The sequence below is a fragment of the Triturus cristatus genome, chromosome 1_1 (genome assembly GCF_964204655.1).
Source record: "Triturus cristatus chromosome 1_1, aTriCri1.1, whole genome shotgun sequence".
Classification (NCBI taxonomy): Eukaryota; Metazoa; Chordata; class Amphibia; order Caudata; family Salamandridae; genus Triturus; species Triturus cristatus.
The window spans coordinates 1,215,768,580-1,215,788,392 of NC_140579.1; the positions used below are offsets into that span (position 1 = coordinate 1,215,768,580).

Below are 19,813 nucleotides of genomic sequence, written 5' to 3' on the forward strand. Positions count from 1 at the left end.
TGGGATTTAGGTCCGACACTTTATTAATGCATTCGGTTTTTGGTTGCGGAGAATTGCGCACGATATGCTACAGACCGGATATAAATGGTTTTCTGGCCACAATGCCCAAATTTGCCAAAAATGCCTAACGTCTTTAGTTTTTTTTATGTAGTACCTTAACAAGTGCATGACGGACCTTTCTGTCAGTTAAGTCAAATAAGGGAAAAATATGGATAACAATTGACTAATCTATATTAAATTCATGAATTTGTTTTGGTAGAAAATTAGGGGTTGAGTTCCAATAACCATTACTCTAAGACAACTTTACAAGGCTTGGTACAACATAACTTTCCATAGCTCACTTACTCTACAAGCAGAAGTGAAAGTTACAAGAAAAGCAACTTTACAAGAGAGGTGCTTAGGAGTAAATCAGTGCAGGGTTTTTGAGAGCAAGTGCCTCTTTTGAGATAGTTAGCCCCTACTTTTGCCTAGTTTCGATGTGGTTTCGATTATAATGCACAGGGTCCCTGCCAACCATGTCTCCTGTGCTTCTTTCTTAAAACATACCCAGAAATGGTACTTCTGCCCTCCTGTAAGTCCCTAGTAAATGGTACCCTGAGTACCTTGGACCTGGGAGCAGAAGCCCTGGGACCCCCCTCACTAGGATCTTGCCACTGCCCTTGCAGCTTGCATGCCATTCTGAGGTGAAAACCACAAAGTCGACATGGCAACCTGCCTGGCTGCCAAGCCAGCCAGCACAGCTTGCAGGTATGGGTAAGTCACCCCTTAGCACGTTTACAGCCAGAAGGCAGGGTGCACTATAACCCAGGTGAGTAGCTATGCCTCTACAATACTTAAGTAAATTCTTAAATATTGTAAGTGCCAGGGAAGCCATGAGGAGTACATGGGCTGGAAACTCAACAACTCGAGTTCCCCAGCACCATGATGGCTTCACTGAAACCAGGAGTGTTTGGTACGAAACAACTCCTTGTAATATATCCACGCCGATGCCAGTGTGAGATTTATTACACCATGTACTCAGAGTGGACATCAGAGGTGCCCCCTGAAAACCTACCGACCCTGGTGTGAGCACTGACTGGCTTTCGGCAGCCTGTCATACACAGATATGTTTCTGGACCCCTGGGTGGAGAGCCTCAGCTCTCTGGGACCAGAAACAATGCACATCCTAGGCAGAGGTGTCAAACCTCCGCGCCCAGGATGGGCCATTGCTCGAAGGAGAAGCTTCTAAGGCCTGCCGCCTTTGTAATGCGACCCCCAGCCTCTGCTGCAAGCAGCAGATGGCAGCCCCTGGTTTGCGTCTGACTTTGGGCGGGAAAACCTCAAAGAATAGGTGTGCCCTCCGCCCCCCGTCAACTCCACCCTTAAGATGAGGGAGGCGAGGTGAAGCACAGGTTTCAGTCCCTGTCATCTTGAAAATGGGGAGACCCCTTCAATCAGGGCTAGGTCAATGACCTCTCCCACAGGAGGGTGGCATAATTGAGTGTGTAGTCACCCCAGGTAAGGTGCCCATTGTCCCTAACTGCTACTCCCTTAAAACACCCCTAAATGTAGTACATGTATACATTAAGTGGATATGCTTTCAGATCTGCACATCTATGAGTCAGTTTATATTGTATTTGAACATTCAATTTCTAGCATGTCGAAGTACAAGGGTGCTTTCATGGCGCCATATTGCCAATCCACCTTGGGTAAAAATCTGCTAGATCTGCAACCGCAGTCTAGACCACAATACAAGACAAATGCACCAAATCACACCAAATCACTGTTACTTTCATCCTCAGACAATCATGAAAACAAAAAAGATCACATCCAGTTCATAGACTTCTATTTGCAACTTTCCAAGAAATGATTCATAGTTGTAGATGTATCAGATCAATTTAATTTATTCCATGGTATACAAAACAAAGGCAGCCGACGCGCGTTTCATCCTCCTGGAATTTCTCAAGGCTTATCTCAAGATTTGTAAGTAAGTAGTCCTTTCTGGTCTATTATAAATTAAAACTCCAAACATGAAGAAAATATGAATTCTTTTTCCTTTTAAAATAGTTGTGTATCTGCCAACCTGAAGTTAGTGTAACCACGCCATTAGTAACATTCTTGGAGTCAAGGCAAAGCAAATTTGGCAATTATTTAGTCCCAGATAGTCAGTTCCGAGCGATTTCTTTATATTCCAAGAACGCAACGTTGTGATGTCGAGGAGCTTTAACCATATTAAGTAAGCACATTTAGTTCCCTGGAGAAGAGCATTTGCCGTATTCCCGAACTGCTTGTAGTATTTAGGGGGCTCCCTCAGACCTGGAAACTAGAGCTGAGACGACCTAAGATGAAAGACGACATCCCTGCAGAAAAGACTGAAGACGACAAATGCCATACTGGTCTGCCTCCACCTTCGACGAAGCTGCAACATGTCTTGCAGCCAGCGACCTCTGAAAACCCTGGGAGGACTTCTGCCTTCGACAAAGACTCCAATCTCCCGAGGTCAGCAACCCTATCCAGAAGAAATCTACTCCCAGGACTCCAGATCCAAGTGGAACCACGTCTCCTGCCCATTCTGCACCAGACACCCACTGCACGATTCTGAGTAGCTTACCTGTCCAGTGAAGTCTCCCCAGCGATCCTTACCGAGTCCAGCGTTGGCCGACCTCTCCTGATCTCCACGACAGTGCCTGCAGTGTGAATCCAGAGGCTCCGCCTGACTGCGACTGGCTCGGGTAAGAAGACTCCGACGTTGAAACGCACCCGAGCAGCCAAAGCCCCAGGGCTTTGGTGAGCTGAATTCACAGTGCCCCTAAAACACCCTACACCTCTACTTACCTCTGCTGTTGTTTCTCTCCCTCCTGAAACCTCCAATGCCATACCTGTAGCCTGTTTGTCTACAACAGAATCTCAACTGAAGAGCACTGGGGGCCAGGTGCTGAAATTGCGCCCTGCACCCAGCCACCCCTGTGCCACTGGTGGTGTATGTTTGGTGCAGCTTAGCGGCCCCCACTGTGCTGAACTTAACCCCCAAAGCTTGGCCCCTGCCATCAATCTACTTACCTACAAGCAGTGTGGCTTCGAGCACCCCCAGACTCCATTGAAACGTATTGGGCCAAACTCTGATTTTGATCTCTTCACCCGGCCGCCCCTGTGCCGCTGTGGTGCAATTTTGGTACTCACCTGACTCTTGCCCCGTGATGAGCTATAGTCCCGAAGACTGGAACTGTAAGTGTGATACTTGCCTGTTTAAACACAGAATTGTTTTCCTCATAAGATAACAGTGAACTGTGCAGAAATTGTCCCAAGTGTCAACTTTGGAAAGCGAAAAGTATTTATCTTTAAAAACGCGCTTACCTTATTACGAAGATATTAGTCGTAAAATAAAATACAAAGTATATTTTTAAGTCTCACCTAGGCAGTGCTTGCGCGGTCTCTTTGAGACGTGCAGCATTCAGGATATGTAAAGACTAACAACAGTGTCTCAACTGGATTCACTGAGGAAGGCAATTACATTGGTATGTACACGACATTACAAGAAGAAGAGAGGGAGACTCCTGATGATTTGTTCAAAAGTGCTCATGGCATCATATATTTGAAAAACACAGTTTATACAGAACAGTTATATCAGCACTGTGAGCATAAAATGTGGTGGCAACCCAAGGGGGATTGGTGCACGTTGTGCCGGTGATACAAGGAATGATGGCGCAAGTGAGAGGTGTGAAAGACAGTGGAAGGCGCAATGTGACAAAGTGACAAAGTTATATACAGTGATCAATGGTTAAACAATGATAATTATATATGACTGTACATGTTTTTCGATTTTTGAGAACCAGAGTGGAATATGCGCCGTGAGTTGCACTGAAAAGTAGGTCAATAGCGTTTCGGTCCTATTTAGTCAGGACCATCATCAGGACTGGATTGCCAAAGTATTGGAGTGCTGTATAAAGAAGGAAAAAATGATGGGGTTCAGAGTGGGAACTGGGGGTAGGGGGTGCAGGGGCTGGGGTGGACCAAGGGTGATGTGAGTATCGCCTACCTGTAGGTCAAGGGAACAAACAGGTCAGTTCAAGGTGAATCAAGTAGTACCGGCGTGTTAGGGAAGGAACACTGGTATGGAGTTGCGTGGATTGAATCTTGCGCAAGGAAAGGGATGAGCAGATGATCCCTAAGGTAAAGAAAGATGGCATAATTGGTCTGCACCGGGAGTGCAGTGCAATCCGAGTAAGGTGAGAAGAAAAGGCTTACCTATGAAGGACCCAGGTACCGGCAAGGGTGAAGAAAAAACCAGGTATGGTGCAGCGTGGAAGGCGTCTGTTTAATTACAACTAGAGATGGTCTAATGGCTGTCAGGGAGGTCTTAAACAGCCTGGTTAGCAGGGTTGGGTCCCCGATACCATGCGGTGGTCCAGTAGAGGGTACCTAGGTGAAAAAAGGGGGGGGAAGGGGGCGGGCCATGTGTAAGTAGCTGGCGGTCACACAAGCAATTGTGGATCTGTGGAAAGACAAGTACCTCAACCGATCGAGGGAGATTAGGAGGTGCTCGCTTACTGTATTGTCGAAGTCAGTAGAAGGCTCGAGTGAATCACAGGACAGGACTCGAACCTTCTACTGACTTCGACATGTTGCGCCCATCTTTACAATTGGCTCCTCTTCCTGTCCTTTGTAAATTACGGCTTTTGATTTGTCAATAGGTAAAGTAGTCCATCCTTAGTACCTCCCTCTCTCCTGTTGTTACCTCCCATAAGGACAGCCCCTCTTACATGTGTCCTTACTCCCTAGCTTTCATTAGCCGTTAGGGAGAACTATTTACTTAATTCAATGTCTTGCAGAAGAAGGCATGACAGGCTGTGTGAGCGCATAGCAATGGCAGCTGCTTCTTTGATATCCAGACTCACTCAGCACTGCCTCTTTAAAGCAGCACTTTAGGTGGCGTCCACCCCCTCTGCCCCCTGGTTTTCCTGGCTGAGCATGGGGCCCAATTACAGCCAGCATTTATATAGTATGTTTCAATGCAGCGCCTCATGCTGCGCTTCAGATTTAATATGAAAGGCCCCTTGGCTTTTTTATTTTTCTTATGCGCGACTCGCCGAAATTGAGCAAGCAGAGCGGCATGCCCCCTTTGATCTTGAACAATGGTGGCAGTGCTACTTTCTTTTTAAATAGTGCGGCTCACCCAAATCTTTTTGGGGGGAGGGGGATTCAATTGTATTTCTGCAGTGTAGCATGACTGATCAACAATAATGGCAGCGCGCATCTTTCTTTCATTTTGAATGGCACGCCTGCAGCCTTTTAGCCACACCTCCCAAGCCCCCACAACAGTAACACAGTCCGGGGGGTGACTTCCCTCGCAGCAGTCCGATGGTGCTTTTCTTGGGAATGCAAGCGCTCCAAAGCAGTTTGGAAACAGTAAGTAAATGTAGGTGCGACAGCCTCTCATTTTCCCCAGATGCAGCTTGCAGTGGCACTGTGCACTCCCACCACAGCCCTTAATATCCCTGTACACCACAAGCCCTGCCCACCACAGCCTGTACCATCCCAGCACGCCACAAGCCCCGGCCCACCACCTTTCATGACAAACACGAGGTCGTGCACACATCAATGAAGCGAGTAGCACCTCCCTTTTTCCACCAGCAACCGTGCACATAGACACATTTGACGCTGCAGGCCCGCTTTTTGCCCTACTTTGCAAGGAATTTTTTAATTTACTCAAGATGCAATTCAGGGAAGCACAGGATTCGAAAGAACAGCGACGTGCTTCGTGGTTTCCATTGAAAATCTATCACAATGAGACCTCGTTCATAGGCTCAGAAGCGCTGTGACGTCACATTGTACTACAGTGAAAGCCACAGCTTGTGAAGCTCAGCGAGGGGGGTTGCTGTATATTTCTGAAGGCTTTCTCCACATTCCTCCTAACTTTTGCCTCTTCAAGGTTCTTGAGTGGCTTACCACCCAACCAAACAGTACATGCCTTCAAGAATGGGGCAGTAATGCTATGCTACTGTTTTTTTAATTCACAATTTTGCTTTAATTTTTTTTAGTTTGTGGTTACACAAAAACCTCAATAACACTAACGTAATTTCACAATTTTGACTGATGCTCACGGTTCTTCAGAATACAAAAAATTGCTTTTACGCTTCTAATATATTACACTCCATAACACAAGGGTAAAAAAAGCATTGCCATTTACAATGCCAAACAACGTCAATAGCTCTAACTCAAAAAATGCAAGACCTATTGCATTTCCAATACTTGTTCTGAAATTGGTGTGGGTCTCCTTTTTGAGTCGTGTGTCCATTATTGGTCAATGTTCTGCTATAAATGTTTTACACTCCTCTGAGTTAGGCCTAAGGCTCCTCACCCACACTACCACTAATAGAGCACTTTGGGTTTTACATTTAGCCCTGTACACTTTTGGTGAACCCCTGAACTCTGTGCAGAGTATAACCACCAAGTGGGCATGCCATATACAGAGCCAGCTTCCTACAGTTTTCTAAAGGAGGAGCTAGGTAGAACTACATTTAATCCCCATTGGTAAGAAGGATGTCTACCTAGGGGAAGTCAGTTTTACCGCTTTCCAGAAAGTCCTTAATTTCTTCGATTTTGAAAAATGAGGCATGAGATGGAGAGAGATTAGATGAATTTTGGTGAAAAAAAACTACAATCCATACTTAGCAACATACAAAAAGTGAGAAAAATACAGCAGCTTCCTGGCACTTCAGTCAGTTTTAAAAAATTGTTGATACATCATAAGCAGAATTTCTTCCACATGAATGGATACAAAGACCTAGTATAGAGTCTTTATATGTTTGAAAACGTTCATGCACTGATTTGTTATCTTATTCTAGTTTCAAACAGCTCATACAGATCTGTGCCAGCTCACGTATCTAATGTATAGTGCCTCGGTTCTCATTCGATTGTAATGACAACGTATAAAGAAATATGCAAATGAGACACTTGATATTCTGGTTACAATATTGTCTCCTCACAAATATTGGCACTCTCTAGCCCGTTTCTTTTTCATCGCCGTTCCATATCAACCCAGTAGCCCTCCCTTCCACCTCCCCCCCTTTCAGTCATGCGTCAGTCTGCTTCAAATTCTGTAGGTGATATATATGCCAGAATTCTTGTGGAAGCGTTTCCATGTAGTTCGGTGTGCCATGTCATACTCCTATGGAGTCCTATGCGGCCATGTATCCTGAATGCGATCTCCGTAGGGAAATCTATCTCTCAGTGTAGCTATTATTTCTAGGGAGCACGTGGTATCTCCTTCAGTGTAGAGGGGAAAATGTTCATGCACTGATGCGCTATTGAGTGCATTCAAGAACCTGGCTGTTAATCTCCGCAATGTCATGCTGTGGAGTAATATTTTGCCCAAACTGAAGGATGTGGTCTGCACAGCAGTCTCTTTTTTGGTTCTTTGGACAGGCAAAAGCAATCCTTAAACTGATATTACCAGGCCCATTCCAGCACAATCGAAGTCGTTCTGCATCTGGATTGCTTCAATTGTATGATAACCTTTGGGGGTAATGGCTTTGAGAACGTGTTTTTGACCAGTAGATTAAAAGGAAATCTGCTTCTTTGGCTGGGTCTACACTGAATAAATAAATGAGATAAAAATTCATAGTGATTCTGGTTCATCCTGTTGAGAAGAGATGTTTTGGCATTTTACTATCAAGCAAGCAAATCCAGCTGCACATGCCCATACAGGCCGATGATCTGAACACACGTTATTATTGAGAACTTATTTGTGAGACTCTTGTTATGCTTCTGCTTGCTGAATTTTCCAAATTTATGTTTTGACCATGGGCTAATTCCATAAAATTTTAGCTGTCCTCAATATAGTCTTTGATCTCCTCCCTATTTTCCAGTACACAGCTCGGTTTCTCATTTGAAGCAACACATTATTGCTAATCAAAGATGTGGGAAAACACATTAGAGCCAGCGGGACTGCCCTCAACTCCACTATATTTATGTTATGTTATGTTACGAGTTTGTTGAAGCGCGACAGCTGCCCCAGCAACGGGGCGTCCCGGCGCTGAGAAACCATAGCATAACCTACTGAGAAGGGGGGGGGGGGGGGGGGGGGAGGCCGAAGGCTTAAGGCAGTGGAAACAGGTGAGTTTTAATTGCCTTGCGGAAGGCAGATAGATTATCAAGGCGACGAATGTTCAGGGGAAGGGAGTTCCAGAGTTTTGCTCCCAGAACTCTGAAGGAACGCCCCCCGATACGGCAGAATTTCGTACGGGGGACCATTACCAAATGTAGCCTAGGGAACGCAGATTGCGCTGGGGGGTGTAGGGTAGTAGAAGTGGACGGAGAAGTACAGGGCCTTCTGTTTTAAGGATTTTGAAGGCAGTGATAAGAGCCTTAAATTGGATCCTGGCTTCCACTGGGAGCCAGTGGAGTTTGTGTATGGTGGCTCTCGCCGAGCATCTTCTTGGAAGGCCGACTATAGCCCTGGCCGCAGAATTCTGAATTCGTTGAAGCCGTGTTGTCTCTGCTTTATTAGCGCCTAACAATAGGACACTAGCATAATCCAGCCAGGAAAGAATGATAGATTGGACTATGAGCTGACGTGTTTTGGGATCGAAGAAGCCAAGGATGGAGTTAAGGCTTCTCAGCAGGCCCATACACGTAGCTGCCACTCTTTTGGTGTGGGTTTGGTAGCTCAACGATGGGTCCAGCCAAACTCCCAAATTTTTTACCAAAGTTTTGGGGGGAGGGATGGGGCCCAGCAAGGAAGGCCACCAATGGTCGCTCCAACAGCTGGCGTTCTTACCAAGGAGCAGCACCTCGGTTTTCCCTGCGTTCAATTGTAAGCAGTTCCCCGTCATCCATTGGGCGACTGCAGCCAGTCCATCCCTGAATCTCGTGGCAGAAGTAGAGGGGGTCTCAGTAAGGGTAATCACCAGCTGTGTGTCGTCGGCGTACGACACCAGCGTGAGGTCCCATTCTCTGGCCACCGCCGCGAGGGGCTGTACGTACAGGTTAAAAAGGGATGGACTGAGTGCCGAACCTTGCGGGATGCCTTGGTCAATTGAGTGAGACCGGGAGGTGAACGGAGGTGCTGAGACACGGAAGGATCTGTCCGTCAGGAACGAACGGAACCATTCGAGGGCCAGGTCACTAATCCGAATATCTTCCAGGCGTTTCAACAGGATGTTATGGGAAACCGTGTCAAAGGCTGCGCTGAGATCAAGCAGTATCAGCGCAGCACTTTGACCGGCATCGAATATCTTCCGAAGATGTTCGGTGGTGGATAGAAGGGCAGACTCCGTACTGTGCCCTGGCCTGAACCAGTTCTGGGAAGGGTCCAGGATATTGTTTCGGGCCATATGGTCTGATAGAGCGATGTTAGCATGGGCTTCTGCTAGTTTGGATACCCAGGGAAGCAGTGAGATGGGCCTATAGTTCTCCGGCTTTGTGGGGTCCAAGGTCGGCTTTTTGATAATGGGGGTGACTCCTCTGTTTGACTCTATGTGCCTACTGGATTTGCATTCTCTTAAGTAACTACCCATGTGTGGAGAGAGGAGAATGTGAAGATCATTTGTATGGACTGTAAGAAAAGACCATCCTTCATTATGTTGTGACATTTTGTTCAAAACAGGAAGGATTGGAATGCTGCCACAAATAGTGTCAATGTGCTGTCCCAATTATGTATTGATTTCACTAGTCCTCCACAGATTCTCACAGAGGACTTAAAAGCAAGTGAAATTGTAGACTACAGCAATGCACGTTATGTGTTCTGTTACAGCTTCTTGTAGAATGCACAGCTACTACAAACGGGCTTCCCAGTGCTGACAGGATACATGAGGATGTCAGTGCATCCTTAAGCTTAGCAAGTTACCATTGGATCTGAGGTAAACAGGGAGGGAGTTCCAAAGCTTCGATACTAAGGATGCAAATGACTGACCTCCACTTTTCGCTCTTAATTCTGAGGGTAGCCAAGAGTGAGCTACTGTTGGATCATAGCTCTCTTGCATTGTTATACGGGGTAATAAGGTGACTAAGGATATGGGAACCATGAGTGTATTTTACATTATGTGCAATGCACAAGGTTTTGAACTCAATTCTTTTGCTCACGGCAACCAATGAAGGCTTTCTAAAGCCGGGCGTGTATTTTGTGTTTTTGGTAGGCTCAGCAGTACTGGGGCTGCAGCATTTTGAATAACCTGAAGCTTCCTAAAAACATAGGCGGGAATGCCTAGGTAAAGGGAATTAACATAGTCTAAGCCTGGATGTACAAGAACTTGTACCACTATTCTCCAAGTTTCCACAGGAAGCCCATTTGAGCGTCTTTCCAAGGCCTCTCAGAAGACCAAAGCATGTCCCTGCCACTTTCTTTGCTTGGAAGGCCATGGTCAGATATTTATCCATCAAGACACCCAGGATTCTTCACACCTGTTTTCTGGGTGGAGCGATTACACAGGCACGAAGGCCGAAGGATGTGGTCCAAAAGCGATGAGTTATTTACAATAACCATGACTTCAGTTTTTTCACTGTTAAATTTGAGACAGCTAGCTGCCATTCACTTGTTATCCTGCTCCAGAGAGATAGACTGTTTCTCTGAAGTTGAGCTAGACTTGGAGGAAAGGAAAACGACGATCTGGGTGTCGTCAGCATACGACACCGAGGTAAGACCTGAGGAACAGATAATGTCTGCTAGAGGGCAGACGCACACATTAAAAAGAGTGGGGTTCAACAATGAGCCTTCTGTCATGCCACATCTGAGCTGATGAACCTCAGACAAAGCCCTTCCCTGACATGAAAGCTTCTATTGTCAAGAAACGAAGTCAGCAATTTTAACGCCCTTACTGTAATACCTACCCCCTCCAATCTGTGTCGGAGGATGACATGGGAGACGGTATCGAAAGCTGCACTCAAATCAAGAAGAATGAGTGCAGCTGTCCTTCTCTGATCTAGTGTCTTTTTGAGATCCTCTGAGGCCAGTAAGAGAGCAGTCTCTGTATTACACCCTGGTCGAAAGCCCGTTTGCGTCTAGTGCAAGAAATTGTGAGATTAATAAATAAAATAAAAACACGGTCAAATAACCATTTGCCAGTTTTTCAATGATTTTGCTGACACCTGGGAGCAATGATATTAGTCTGTAATTCTCTAACTTTTCAGGGTCTAAGGAGAGCTTTTTCAGCAAAGGACTGGTGATCACATGTTTAAAGGATTTAGGGACTTATCCACTTTCCAGCTATAGATTACAGATGGTCATCAAGGCAAGGCAAATATGATGACATTACCTCCTTTCAGCAGAATATCAAAAGGGGCAGGATCCAAAAGAGAGCCGGACTTGACTGTGTTTGCTGCTGCCCTTATTAAATAGTTGTTCAACTGACTTATCTGGTACGTCCTCTTTGATAGCAGAGTATGGATCTAAGTCTCCTGCCAAAGATTGTTGTGTCCTACAGGACAATATAATCTCTCAAGACACAGCTTCTTAGTATGTAGTATTTATTCGTGGGTACAACGAGACACCGCTCCTCTCAGCATAGTAGAGAGGTACCAACTGACTGTTCTTGGAACTGGCACTACACAGCACCATGACAACAGATGGGGTTCTATATAGAACCTTAAACAAGCATATGTAAGCACAACATATTACCTCTTTTTTTTCCAGAAAAACAAACAAAACTAATCAGCACCATGACAACAGATGGGGTTCTATGTAGAACCTTAAACAAGCATATGTAAGCACAACAGAGTCGTATATGAGACTGACCTTTCTAAGGAAGAACTTAGCAACCTGCTAATAACGTTCCTTAGAAGGGGAGGGACCAGCCCCTGCAACTTAAGGTTTTGAAAAAATAATTCACAATCTCGTACATCTTTTGCATGATACCCGATGTGCCATTGGACTTTTTTTGTCAAAATTTGCATACATGTTCAAGTAATACTTAAAAAATATATATATATTTTTGTTAGAAGTTTTTGTATTTAACATTTTCAAATGATATACATACAAATGGTTAAAGTAAAACTTACAAGTTTTCTAGCCATTTGGCCAAATTTGGAATTGGGTAGAAGGACTTGAGGTCCATACGGACTGCTGAGAGTTTCGGGCGATCGATATCATGAATGGATCCGCTCAAAGCCCAAGTGACTGCTCCACTATGTTGGGAAAAGTGCTCATAACTATTGGGTGCAATGGTAGCCCCTAATAAAAGGATTCACTTTCATCAAATTCTTTAGCAATCGCGTCCATGGAACAGGATGTAGAGATATAAACATACTCCGCTTGTCATTTAATTCTCCAAACACTGACTCCATTTTGTGCTGCCTTTTATCACACTAGTTTATAGAATTACTAAGATTTAATTTCGCTTCATTATGGAGTTTTATAACTATCTCCAGAAATTCTGGGGCATAGAGATATTCAGGGGGTATATCATTTGCAACGGATAGGGTAAAGGACTGTAGGAAGTGATAAGTACTAAAGATATCAATATCATTGGATTATCTACTGTAAACCCGGAGACGTCAGCACCCAATATAGTGACGAGTCAGTGCCCCCGTTTCTCTCTCATCCCCAGTCAAAATTAGTTACATTCAAGATCCAGTCACCTCCATCTTTCTATGGTACAGCAAATACTGGGCTTTTGAATTTGACACAATTTCCTATCATTTTGTTTTCATTACACTATTATTCTATGGCATCAAAGCTATGCTGCATAACGACACTGCTATGTGACAAAAGTACATCATTATCAGAGCAGTATTGCTCTTGTAAGAAGTAGGTTTCCACCCAGAACATTGCATGAGAAACAGGTAACAGCACAGTTTGCTTTAGAACCAAGTCCGCAACAGGTTAGACAAGGCTGCCAACATTCTCTGCTCACAGTGACTGCACAAAGCAGTTCAGACCTGCTCTCCTTTAAGAGGCCGATACAAGTTTAAGGTTTTACATGGTTCTCAGTAGACGGCTCACCTTGCCTTTGGCACTGCCTGTGTAGATATACTCTCCACGCCGGTCAAAGGATGCCACCACATTCAGATCAGAATCATCATCCACAGGAAGGACCACATGCTGAGAATCAAAAAGTATCAGCATCACTGGAGCAGATTTCATGGGGAAACCAGTACTCTGTTTCTGAGGCAGACGAGAAAGAACTGTTAGATAATGTTTTCTTTTCCAGAAATTCACTATTACCCAAGGGCAGATCCCTCCAACATCAACCAACCCTCACCTCTCCTTACTTCGGCACCCAACTCTTTGCCAGGCCCATAATCCCGTACTGATTGGTTCCACTGCACTCCCAAACCCTGCCATACACTATCTGCCAGCTACTATCGCCACACCATCCCCTACTTTGTCTCTCCACTATAAAGCGCACCTTGCAAACTGACTCAAGCCTTTCATATTCCTAGGTACATGAAATGAGTACTAATCAATTGGTATACTGAAACACATGTGCATAGACGAAGCTCCAAGTCTGGGATAGCATATGCTCCTTTTCTGATCAGCATTAGTAAGTCGTATCTAGAACAATTTTACAGAACGTGTATTTGTAAATCGCACATTCACAAGTGGCATCATTTAGGCACCAAATTATTGATGTGCATGTTACCCAACTCAATGGGACTCCTTTTATAGAAATCCAAAGAATAAACTCCGAGTGGACTTGTCAAGATTAAAACTTATGACCAGGATGACAAGTACAGATTCCTGCAAAGGCTGCCTGAGAACACTGAGCAACCAAACTTGCTGTAAGACAAAATTCACTGCGCTATACTTACCCAGAAAGCATTCAGCATTTTGTGTGGATTACCATGCATTGTTTGGTGGGTTACTTATTTGGAACTCCATGAGCTTCAGTGTTCTGCTTTGAGAGACAAGGATGAAACTAATCGAAGGCCCTGGAATTTGGTGTTTGCTTGTAAGCTGTAACCATGACCTGCAATCTGCACTTGATTTGCTCCAGCAGGCACAAAAACAATTTGTACTATATCTATAACTTTGCACATGTGCCAAAAACTCAACAGTGAGCTCCAAGTCCCTTCATTTGAAGTAAGCTAAAACCAAAATAAAGTCAAAACACCTTATTAAGGGCAATGAAGGCCTCTGTTCCGGACTACCCAAGTAATTTAAGAATCAATGAATTTTAGACACACAGGTTTTCCAAACACTTTCTACCATTTGACGGCTTGATAATAAATAGTTGCCTCAGGTTCAAACCAGTGTGAATTTCAGGACAATCAGAACACTTTTTGGCACTGGACCTCAGATACATTTACTTGGATCAAGAAGAAACACTGTGATGTTTGTTTATAAAGTAGACATAAGAGGCTGGGCCATTGACCCATGGTGCAGGCGTCTTTCTAATCACATTATGTTTTTTTTTTTATGTTCATGAAGGTTGTTATCGCTATAATTTGCTTTATAATGCCGCAAAACATAATAGCAACGTTTACTGAATTAGCTTTGCTAACCTCGACTAAGTATGTGTGGTACGTCAGCCTCCAGTAAAACATCCTCTGCAAAAGTCACTTTCAATGTTAAGATATGTTACAGGACATGAACATCATGCTCTGACGGGCACATGTACAAATTGGCACTGATTGGGATTAGAATCAGATTAATTTACATTTGCGCACTAATCTGCAACATTGCAAAACTGCTGTTGTCTGTGCTGACAATTAAAGTTATTGAACTCTACCAGTACAGAATGGGGCATTATGTTCAGGAAAGATAACGGGATACTGCTTAGTTTAGGTCAGGTGTTGGTGTCATTGGCTGTGCTTCAGTGTTCTTTTGCTGTGCTATTTGTGTCACACAATATAAGGTCACATCGGCAAAACATTCAGGCTCACCTTCAACTATATAATCATAAGAATTTGCACAAACGACACTACCAAAGTGTAGTAGAGTAGGATCTGCACTTATGTTGCCCCCACTTTTTTTCTGATGTTAACACTGGTTTCTGGCTATAGTCTGGCTGGGTCCCTGCTAATCAGGGCCCCAGTCTCTCTGTTCTCTCTAAACGACTTGGTGTGCATATTAGATGCACTAGTGATTGGATACTGTGGTGCCTTATGAGCCCCTAGTATATGGTACCATGGGTACCAAGGGCATAGGTACTTTACAGGCCTACCAGGGGCTGAAGCATGTATTATGCCACCCCTGGGAAGCAGACTAAATCTGACACCTCAGGCCTGTTACTGCAGCCTGGGTGAGGTAGTGTTAGCACTCCTCACAGAGGTATAGGTTCCTATATCTCACCATACACACACATATAAACCTATCAGTCACCCCTAAAGCAGGCCCTATCAATCCTGAGGGCAGGGTGCTTGGTTTACAATGTGCGGGGGTGCCTCTGCCTGAGCAGGGCCCCTCTGCAGCTGGCATGGTCTATTCCCTGTGGCTGTTTGTGGATTCGGTTAAACCATATACTCTTAAGTGCATTATAACCTCCCGGTGTAGGAGAGTAGGATCTGCACTTGTGTTGCCCCCACTTTGTTTCTGGTGTATACACTGGTTTCTGGCTATAGTCTGGCTGGGTCCCTGCTAATCAGGGCCCCAGTCTAACTGATCTCTCTAAACAACTTGGTGTGCATATTAGATGCACTAGTGATTGGATACTGTGGTACCTTATGAGCCCCTAGTATATGGTACCTTAGGCACCTAGGGCATTGGTACTTCTCAGGCCTACCAGGGGCTGCAGCATGTATTATGCCACCCCTGGGAAGCACTCACAATCTAACACCACAGGCCTGCTACTGCAGCCTGTGTGAGGTAGTGTTAGCACTCCTCATTGAGGTATAGGTTCCTATATCTCACCATACACACACATATAAACCTATAAGTCACCCCTATGGTAGGCCCTATCAATCCCAAGGGCAAGGTGCATGGTTTACTATGTGAGGGGGTGCTTCTGCCTGAGCAGGACCCCTCTGCAGCTGGCAGAGTCTATTCTCTGCTGCTGTTTGTGGATGCGGTTAAACCATATACTCTTAAGTGCATTATAACCTCGCGGTAAATGCTAACTTTGGAATGACTGCATCAAAACATGTCGTGTTTGGTGTCAAACAACTTGGAATCCTACCCCCACACCAGTAACTGGTGTGGGAGTAGGATCCCACCCTTCTAGAGGGGACGACATGTACCCACTGTACTACACGGTAGAAATCATCTGGAGCCCTGGCATCACAAAATGGATGCCACCAGCACAGACACCGGGCTGCCCTCCTGCTGCTGACCGAAACTCGCAGTGGAGGGAGCCCAACAAAGGGTTTCCTGTCACAGGGAGGTGTCACCACCTCCCAGACATGATTTAGTGTATTGGAGCTGGGTGGGTGCACTCTTAGAGTGCTTTGAAGTCCTGCACTTGGGGAGCAGTAGGCTCCTCTGTGCATATGCCAGCTCAAACCGGTTCAGGGGCTACCTGCCCCTGCTCTGGCGCGAAACTGGACAAAGGGAAGTGGGTGTAACCACCCACTACCCTGACCCTCCTAGAGGAGTGGTCATAGAGCTAGTCCCTCCCATCTTTTCACTATAAGATACCACACATTGCCAATGCAATTTAGATTACACCTGGATGACGCTCTACTAAGAAGAATCCTGGCCCTTCGATGTTCCACTATCTCTGGAAGACTGAAGAATCTCCCTTGGAGTCAAGGAGTGACTCCCCTGCTTGGCAGGCACCAAAACTCTTCAACAATGGCTGCAAACTTTACCGCTCCCGCCGGAGCCCGAAGTCCCTGTGTCCCCTGAAGTGGATTTCCTGACCTCTCGACGGCCATTTTGGACCCCACGAGTGACGAGGAACAGCAATACCAGGGAACCATGCACTGATTTCGAGTGCAAGCCCTAATCTACGTCCAACGAAGTTGTGCTTTGGACCACTTGTTGTCCAAGTCCCTAGCAGGTCTAAGACCGAAATTCAGCGGCCTACTCCATCCCGAGTGACCGTGGGATGTTGTTAAACTTTTCCTGCAAAGGCGTCTTTGCGGTTGCTTGCCCGTTGGCTAGTAACTCACCTGAAGACTTCCACATTGACTTCAAGGGCTCGCCTGGTTGCTCTGGGCATGCCCTCACTTAGCCTCACTGGGTAAGTCCATCAGACCTTGCTGGTCTGCACCATTGTCAATCTTCACTCCACACGAGACTTGCAGTTGCCAAGGCTTGTTGGCTCCAATCCGGGTGCCGACACCGTCATCAGCTGCAGACGTCGTGGGAACCTCCGAAGTCAGCTGCTGGTCATCTTCAATCCCTCCTGGTCCTCGTGAGCGAAGAGACAAAACCCCATCATCGACCTGAAGAGACGCGACAGCTGTGGTCATCCATCTTGCTGACCACCGGTCACTGGCAAGTGACTCTGAACTCTGTCCCCTCAATTTCTAGGTCTTCTGCAACTCCAATCCATCGTCGGATTTGAACGGACACCTCTCCAGTCGTCACAAGCAGCAAGTCTTCAAGGATCTCCATTGAAAACAGCATCGCGACCCGACACCAAAGGACACCTATGCACCCGGCTTTCCTGGGTGAGGTAACTCGTGCACTCCGGTGCCCAAGTGTGTGTTGGCTCTCGAAATACTTACCCTGTAAGTTGCTTGCCTGTTGACTTTTGCGAAGTGCCCTAGAACTGTAAAATACAAACCGCGACATTTGCCATTGAAACGCATTGAAAACCCGCGTGTGTGTTTAGACACTGCACGCGTCTCCTGTGGGCTGATTACTTACCTGCTAACACTGCAGAAGTGAAGCCCCAGCAATTCCCAAGGCCCTAGGCCTCTTCATTTTGCAAGTCGAGTTTGTTAACCCATTATTTTAGTATATGGTCTGGTACGCCCTTAGGGCTACAGCCATATTTGTGCTTAATTTATTGAGAACTGTTGATCTTTTGAATGTTTACCTGGCTCTAATCTCATAAAGAGATTAGTAGAGTATATTTAGAAATAAATACATATATATTTGATATATATACCTGTGTGGTGTCTTTTCATTTGGCAATTCAAGAGATTATAAGGTAAAACAAGCTGCTTTACATTCCTCAGAGACTTAGCCTGAAGGCTGCTCTCCACAGCTACCACTAGGATAGCTTTCTTTAAAAGGTTGTCTTTAAACCTATCTACCAAGAGTCGAATTGGACTGGTGCAAGGTGGCCACTATAACTAGTGACCAGCATATGCCAGGCCAACTTCTCACACCCGGTAAATGCTAACTTTGGAATGACTGCATCAAAACATGTCGTGTTTGGTGTCAAACAACTTTGAATCATACCCCCACACCAGTAACTGGTGTGGGAGTATGATCCCATCCTTCTAGAGGGGACGACATGTACCCACTGTGGAAACACAGTAGAAATCTGAAAGAGCCCTGGCATCACAAAATGGATGCAACCAGCACAGACACTGGGCTGCCCTCCTGCTGCTGACAAACTCGCAGTGGAGGAGGCCCAACAATAAGCATCCTGTCACAGGGAGGCGTCACCACCTTCCAGACAGGATTTAGTGTATTGGAGCTGGGTGGGTGCACTCTTAGAGTGCTTTGAAGTCCTGCACTGGGGGAGCAGTAGGCTCCTCTGTGCATGTGCCAGCTCAAACCGGTTCAGGGGCTACCAGCCCCTGCTCTGGCGCGAAACTGGACAAAGGGAAGTGGGTGTAACCACCCACCCCCCTGACCCTCCTAGAGGAGTGGTCATAGAGCTAGTCCCTCCCTTTCTTTTACTATAAGATAGGTACACCTTGCCATTGCAAGTTAAATAACCCTGGACGACGCTTTACAAGAATAATCCTGGCCCTTCGACAATCCACTACCTTTGGAAGACGGAAGAATCTCCCTTGGAGTCAAGGAGTGACTCCCCTGCTTGGCAGGCACCAAAAACTTGAATCAACGGTCGCAAACGTTCCCGCTCCCGCCGGAGTCCGAAGTCCCTGCAGCCCCGGAAGTGGATTTCCTGACTTCTCGACGGCCATTGTGAGTCCCCAGCAGAGCTGAGGCGAGTGGACCCCACGAGTGACGAGGAACAGCAATACCTGGGTAGCATGCACTATTGTCGAGTGTAACCCCTTCACGGCATTCTACGAACTTGTGCATTGGACCCCATATGGTCCAAGCCTCCAGCAAGATTTCCCTCAAAAATCAGAGGCCTACTTCGTGCCGAGTGACCGTTTGCTCCTGTGAAGCGAATCCTCACGAGGCGTCTTCGCGATCCCTTGCCGGCTGGCTTGTGTGTCCCCTGAAGACCTCTTCATCGAACCAAAGGGCTCCCCTGGTTGCTCCAGGCCTGCCCTGACTCACCCTCACTGGGTGAGTCCCTCAGACCTTGCTGACCTGCACCGCTGACTTTTCTTGTATTCCACGAGACTTGCTGTTGTCAAGGCTTGTTGGCTCCAATCTGGTTGCCGACACCTCAGTAAGCTGCAGACTTTGTGGGACACTCCGAATCCAGCTCCTGGTCATTGTCGATGCCTCCTGGTCCTCGTGGTGGAAGAGTCAAAACACCCTTGATCACCTGTAATCATCCATCTTCCTGTCCCCGGATCACTGGCAAGTGACTTTGAACACTGTCCCTTCTGCTTTCAGGTCATCTTCATCTTGAATCCAGCCTTGGATTCCACCGGACACTTCTTCAGTCTTCGCAAGCAGCAAATCTTCTTTGACTTCCATAGAAAACAGCGACGCGACCCGACACCAAAAGACACCTATGCACCCGGCTTCCCTGGGTGAGGTAACTCGTGCACTCCGGTGCCCTAGTGTGTGTTGGCCCTCGAATTACTTACCTTGTAAGTGGCTTGCTTGTCGGCTTCCTCGAAGTACCCTAAAACTTAAAAAATCCAACCGCGACTTGCTCCATTGTAATCAATAGGGAACCCGCGGCTGTGT

General features: G+C 46.1%; 1 protein-coding gene across 1 annotated transcript in view; it reads right to left on the reverse strand.

Moving 5' to 3' along the window:
* Window positions 1–19,813, reverse strand: part of LOC146871853 (retinoblastoma-binding protein 5-like) — a 99,224-nt gene that overhangs the window by 20,508 nt on the left and 58,903 nt on the right. The window contains exon 3 of the mRNA XM_085599787.1: window positions 12,917–13,078. Coding sequence (XP_085455913.1) covers window positions 12,917–13,057 — 141 coding nt within the window. The 5' untranslated portion in view covers window positions 13,058–13,078. The remainder of the gene's footprint in view (window positions 1–12,916; window positions 13,079–19,813) is intronic.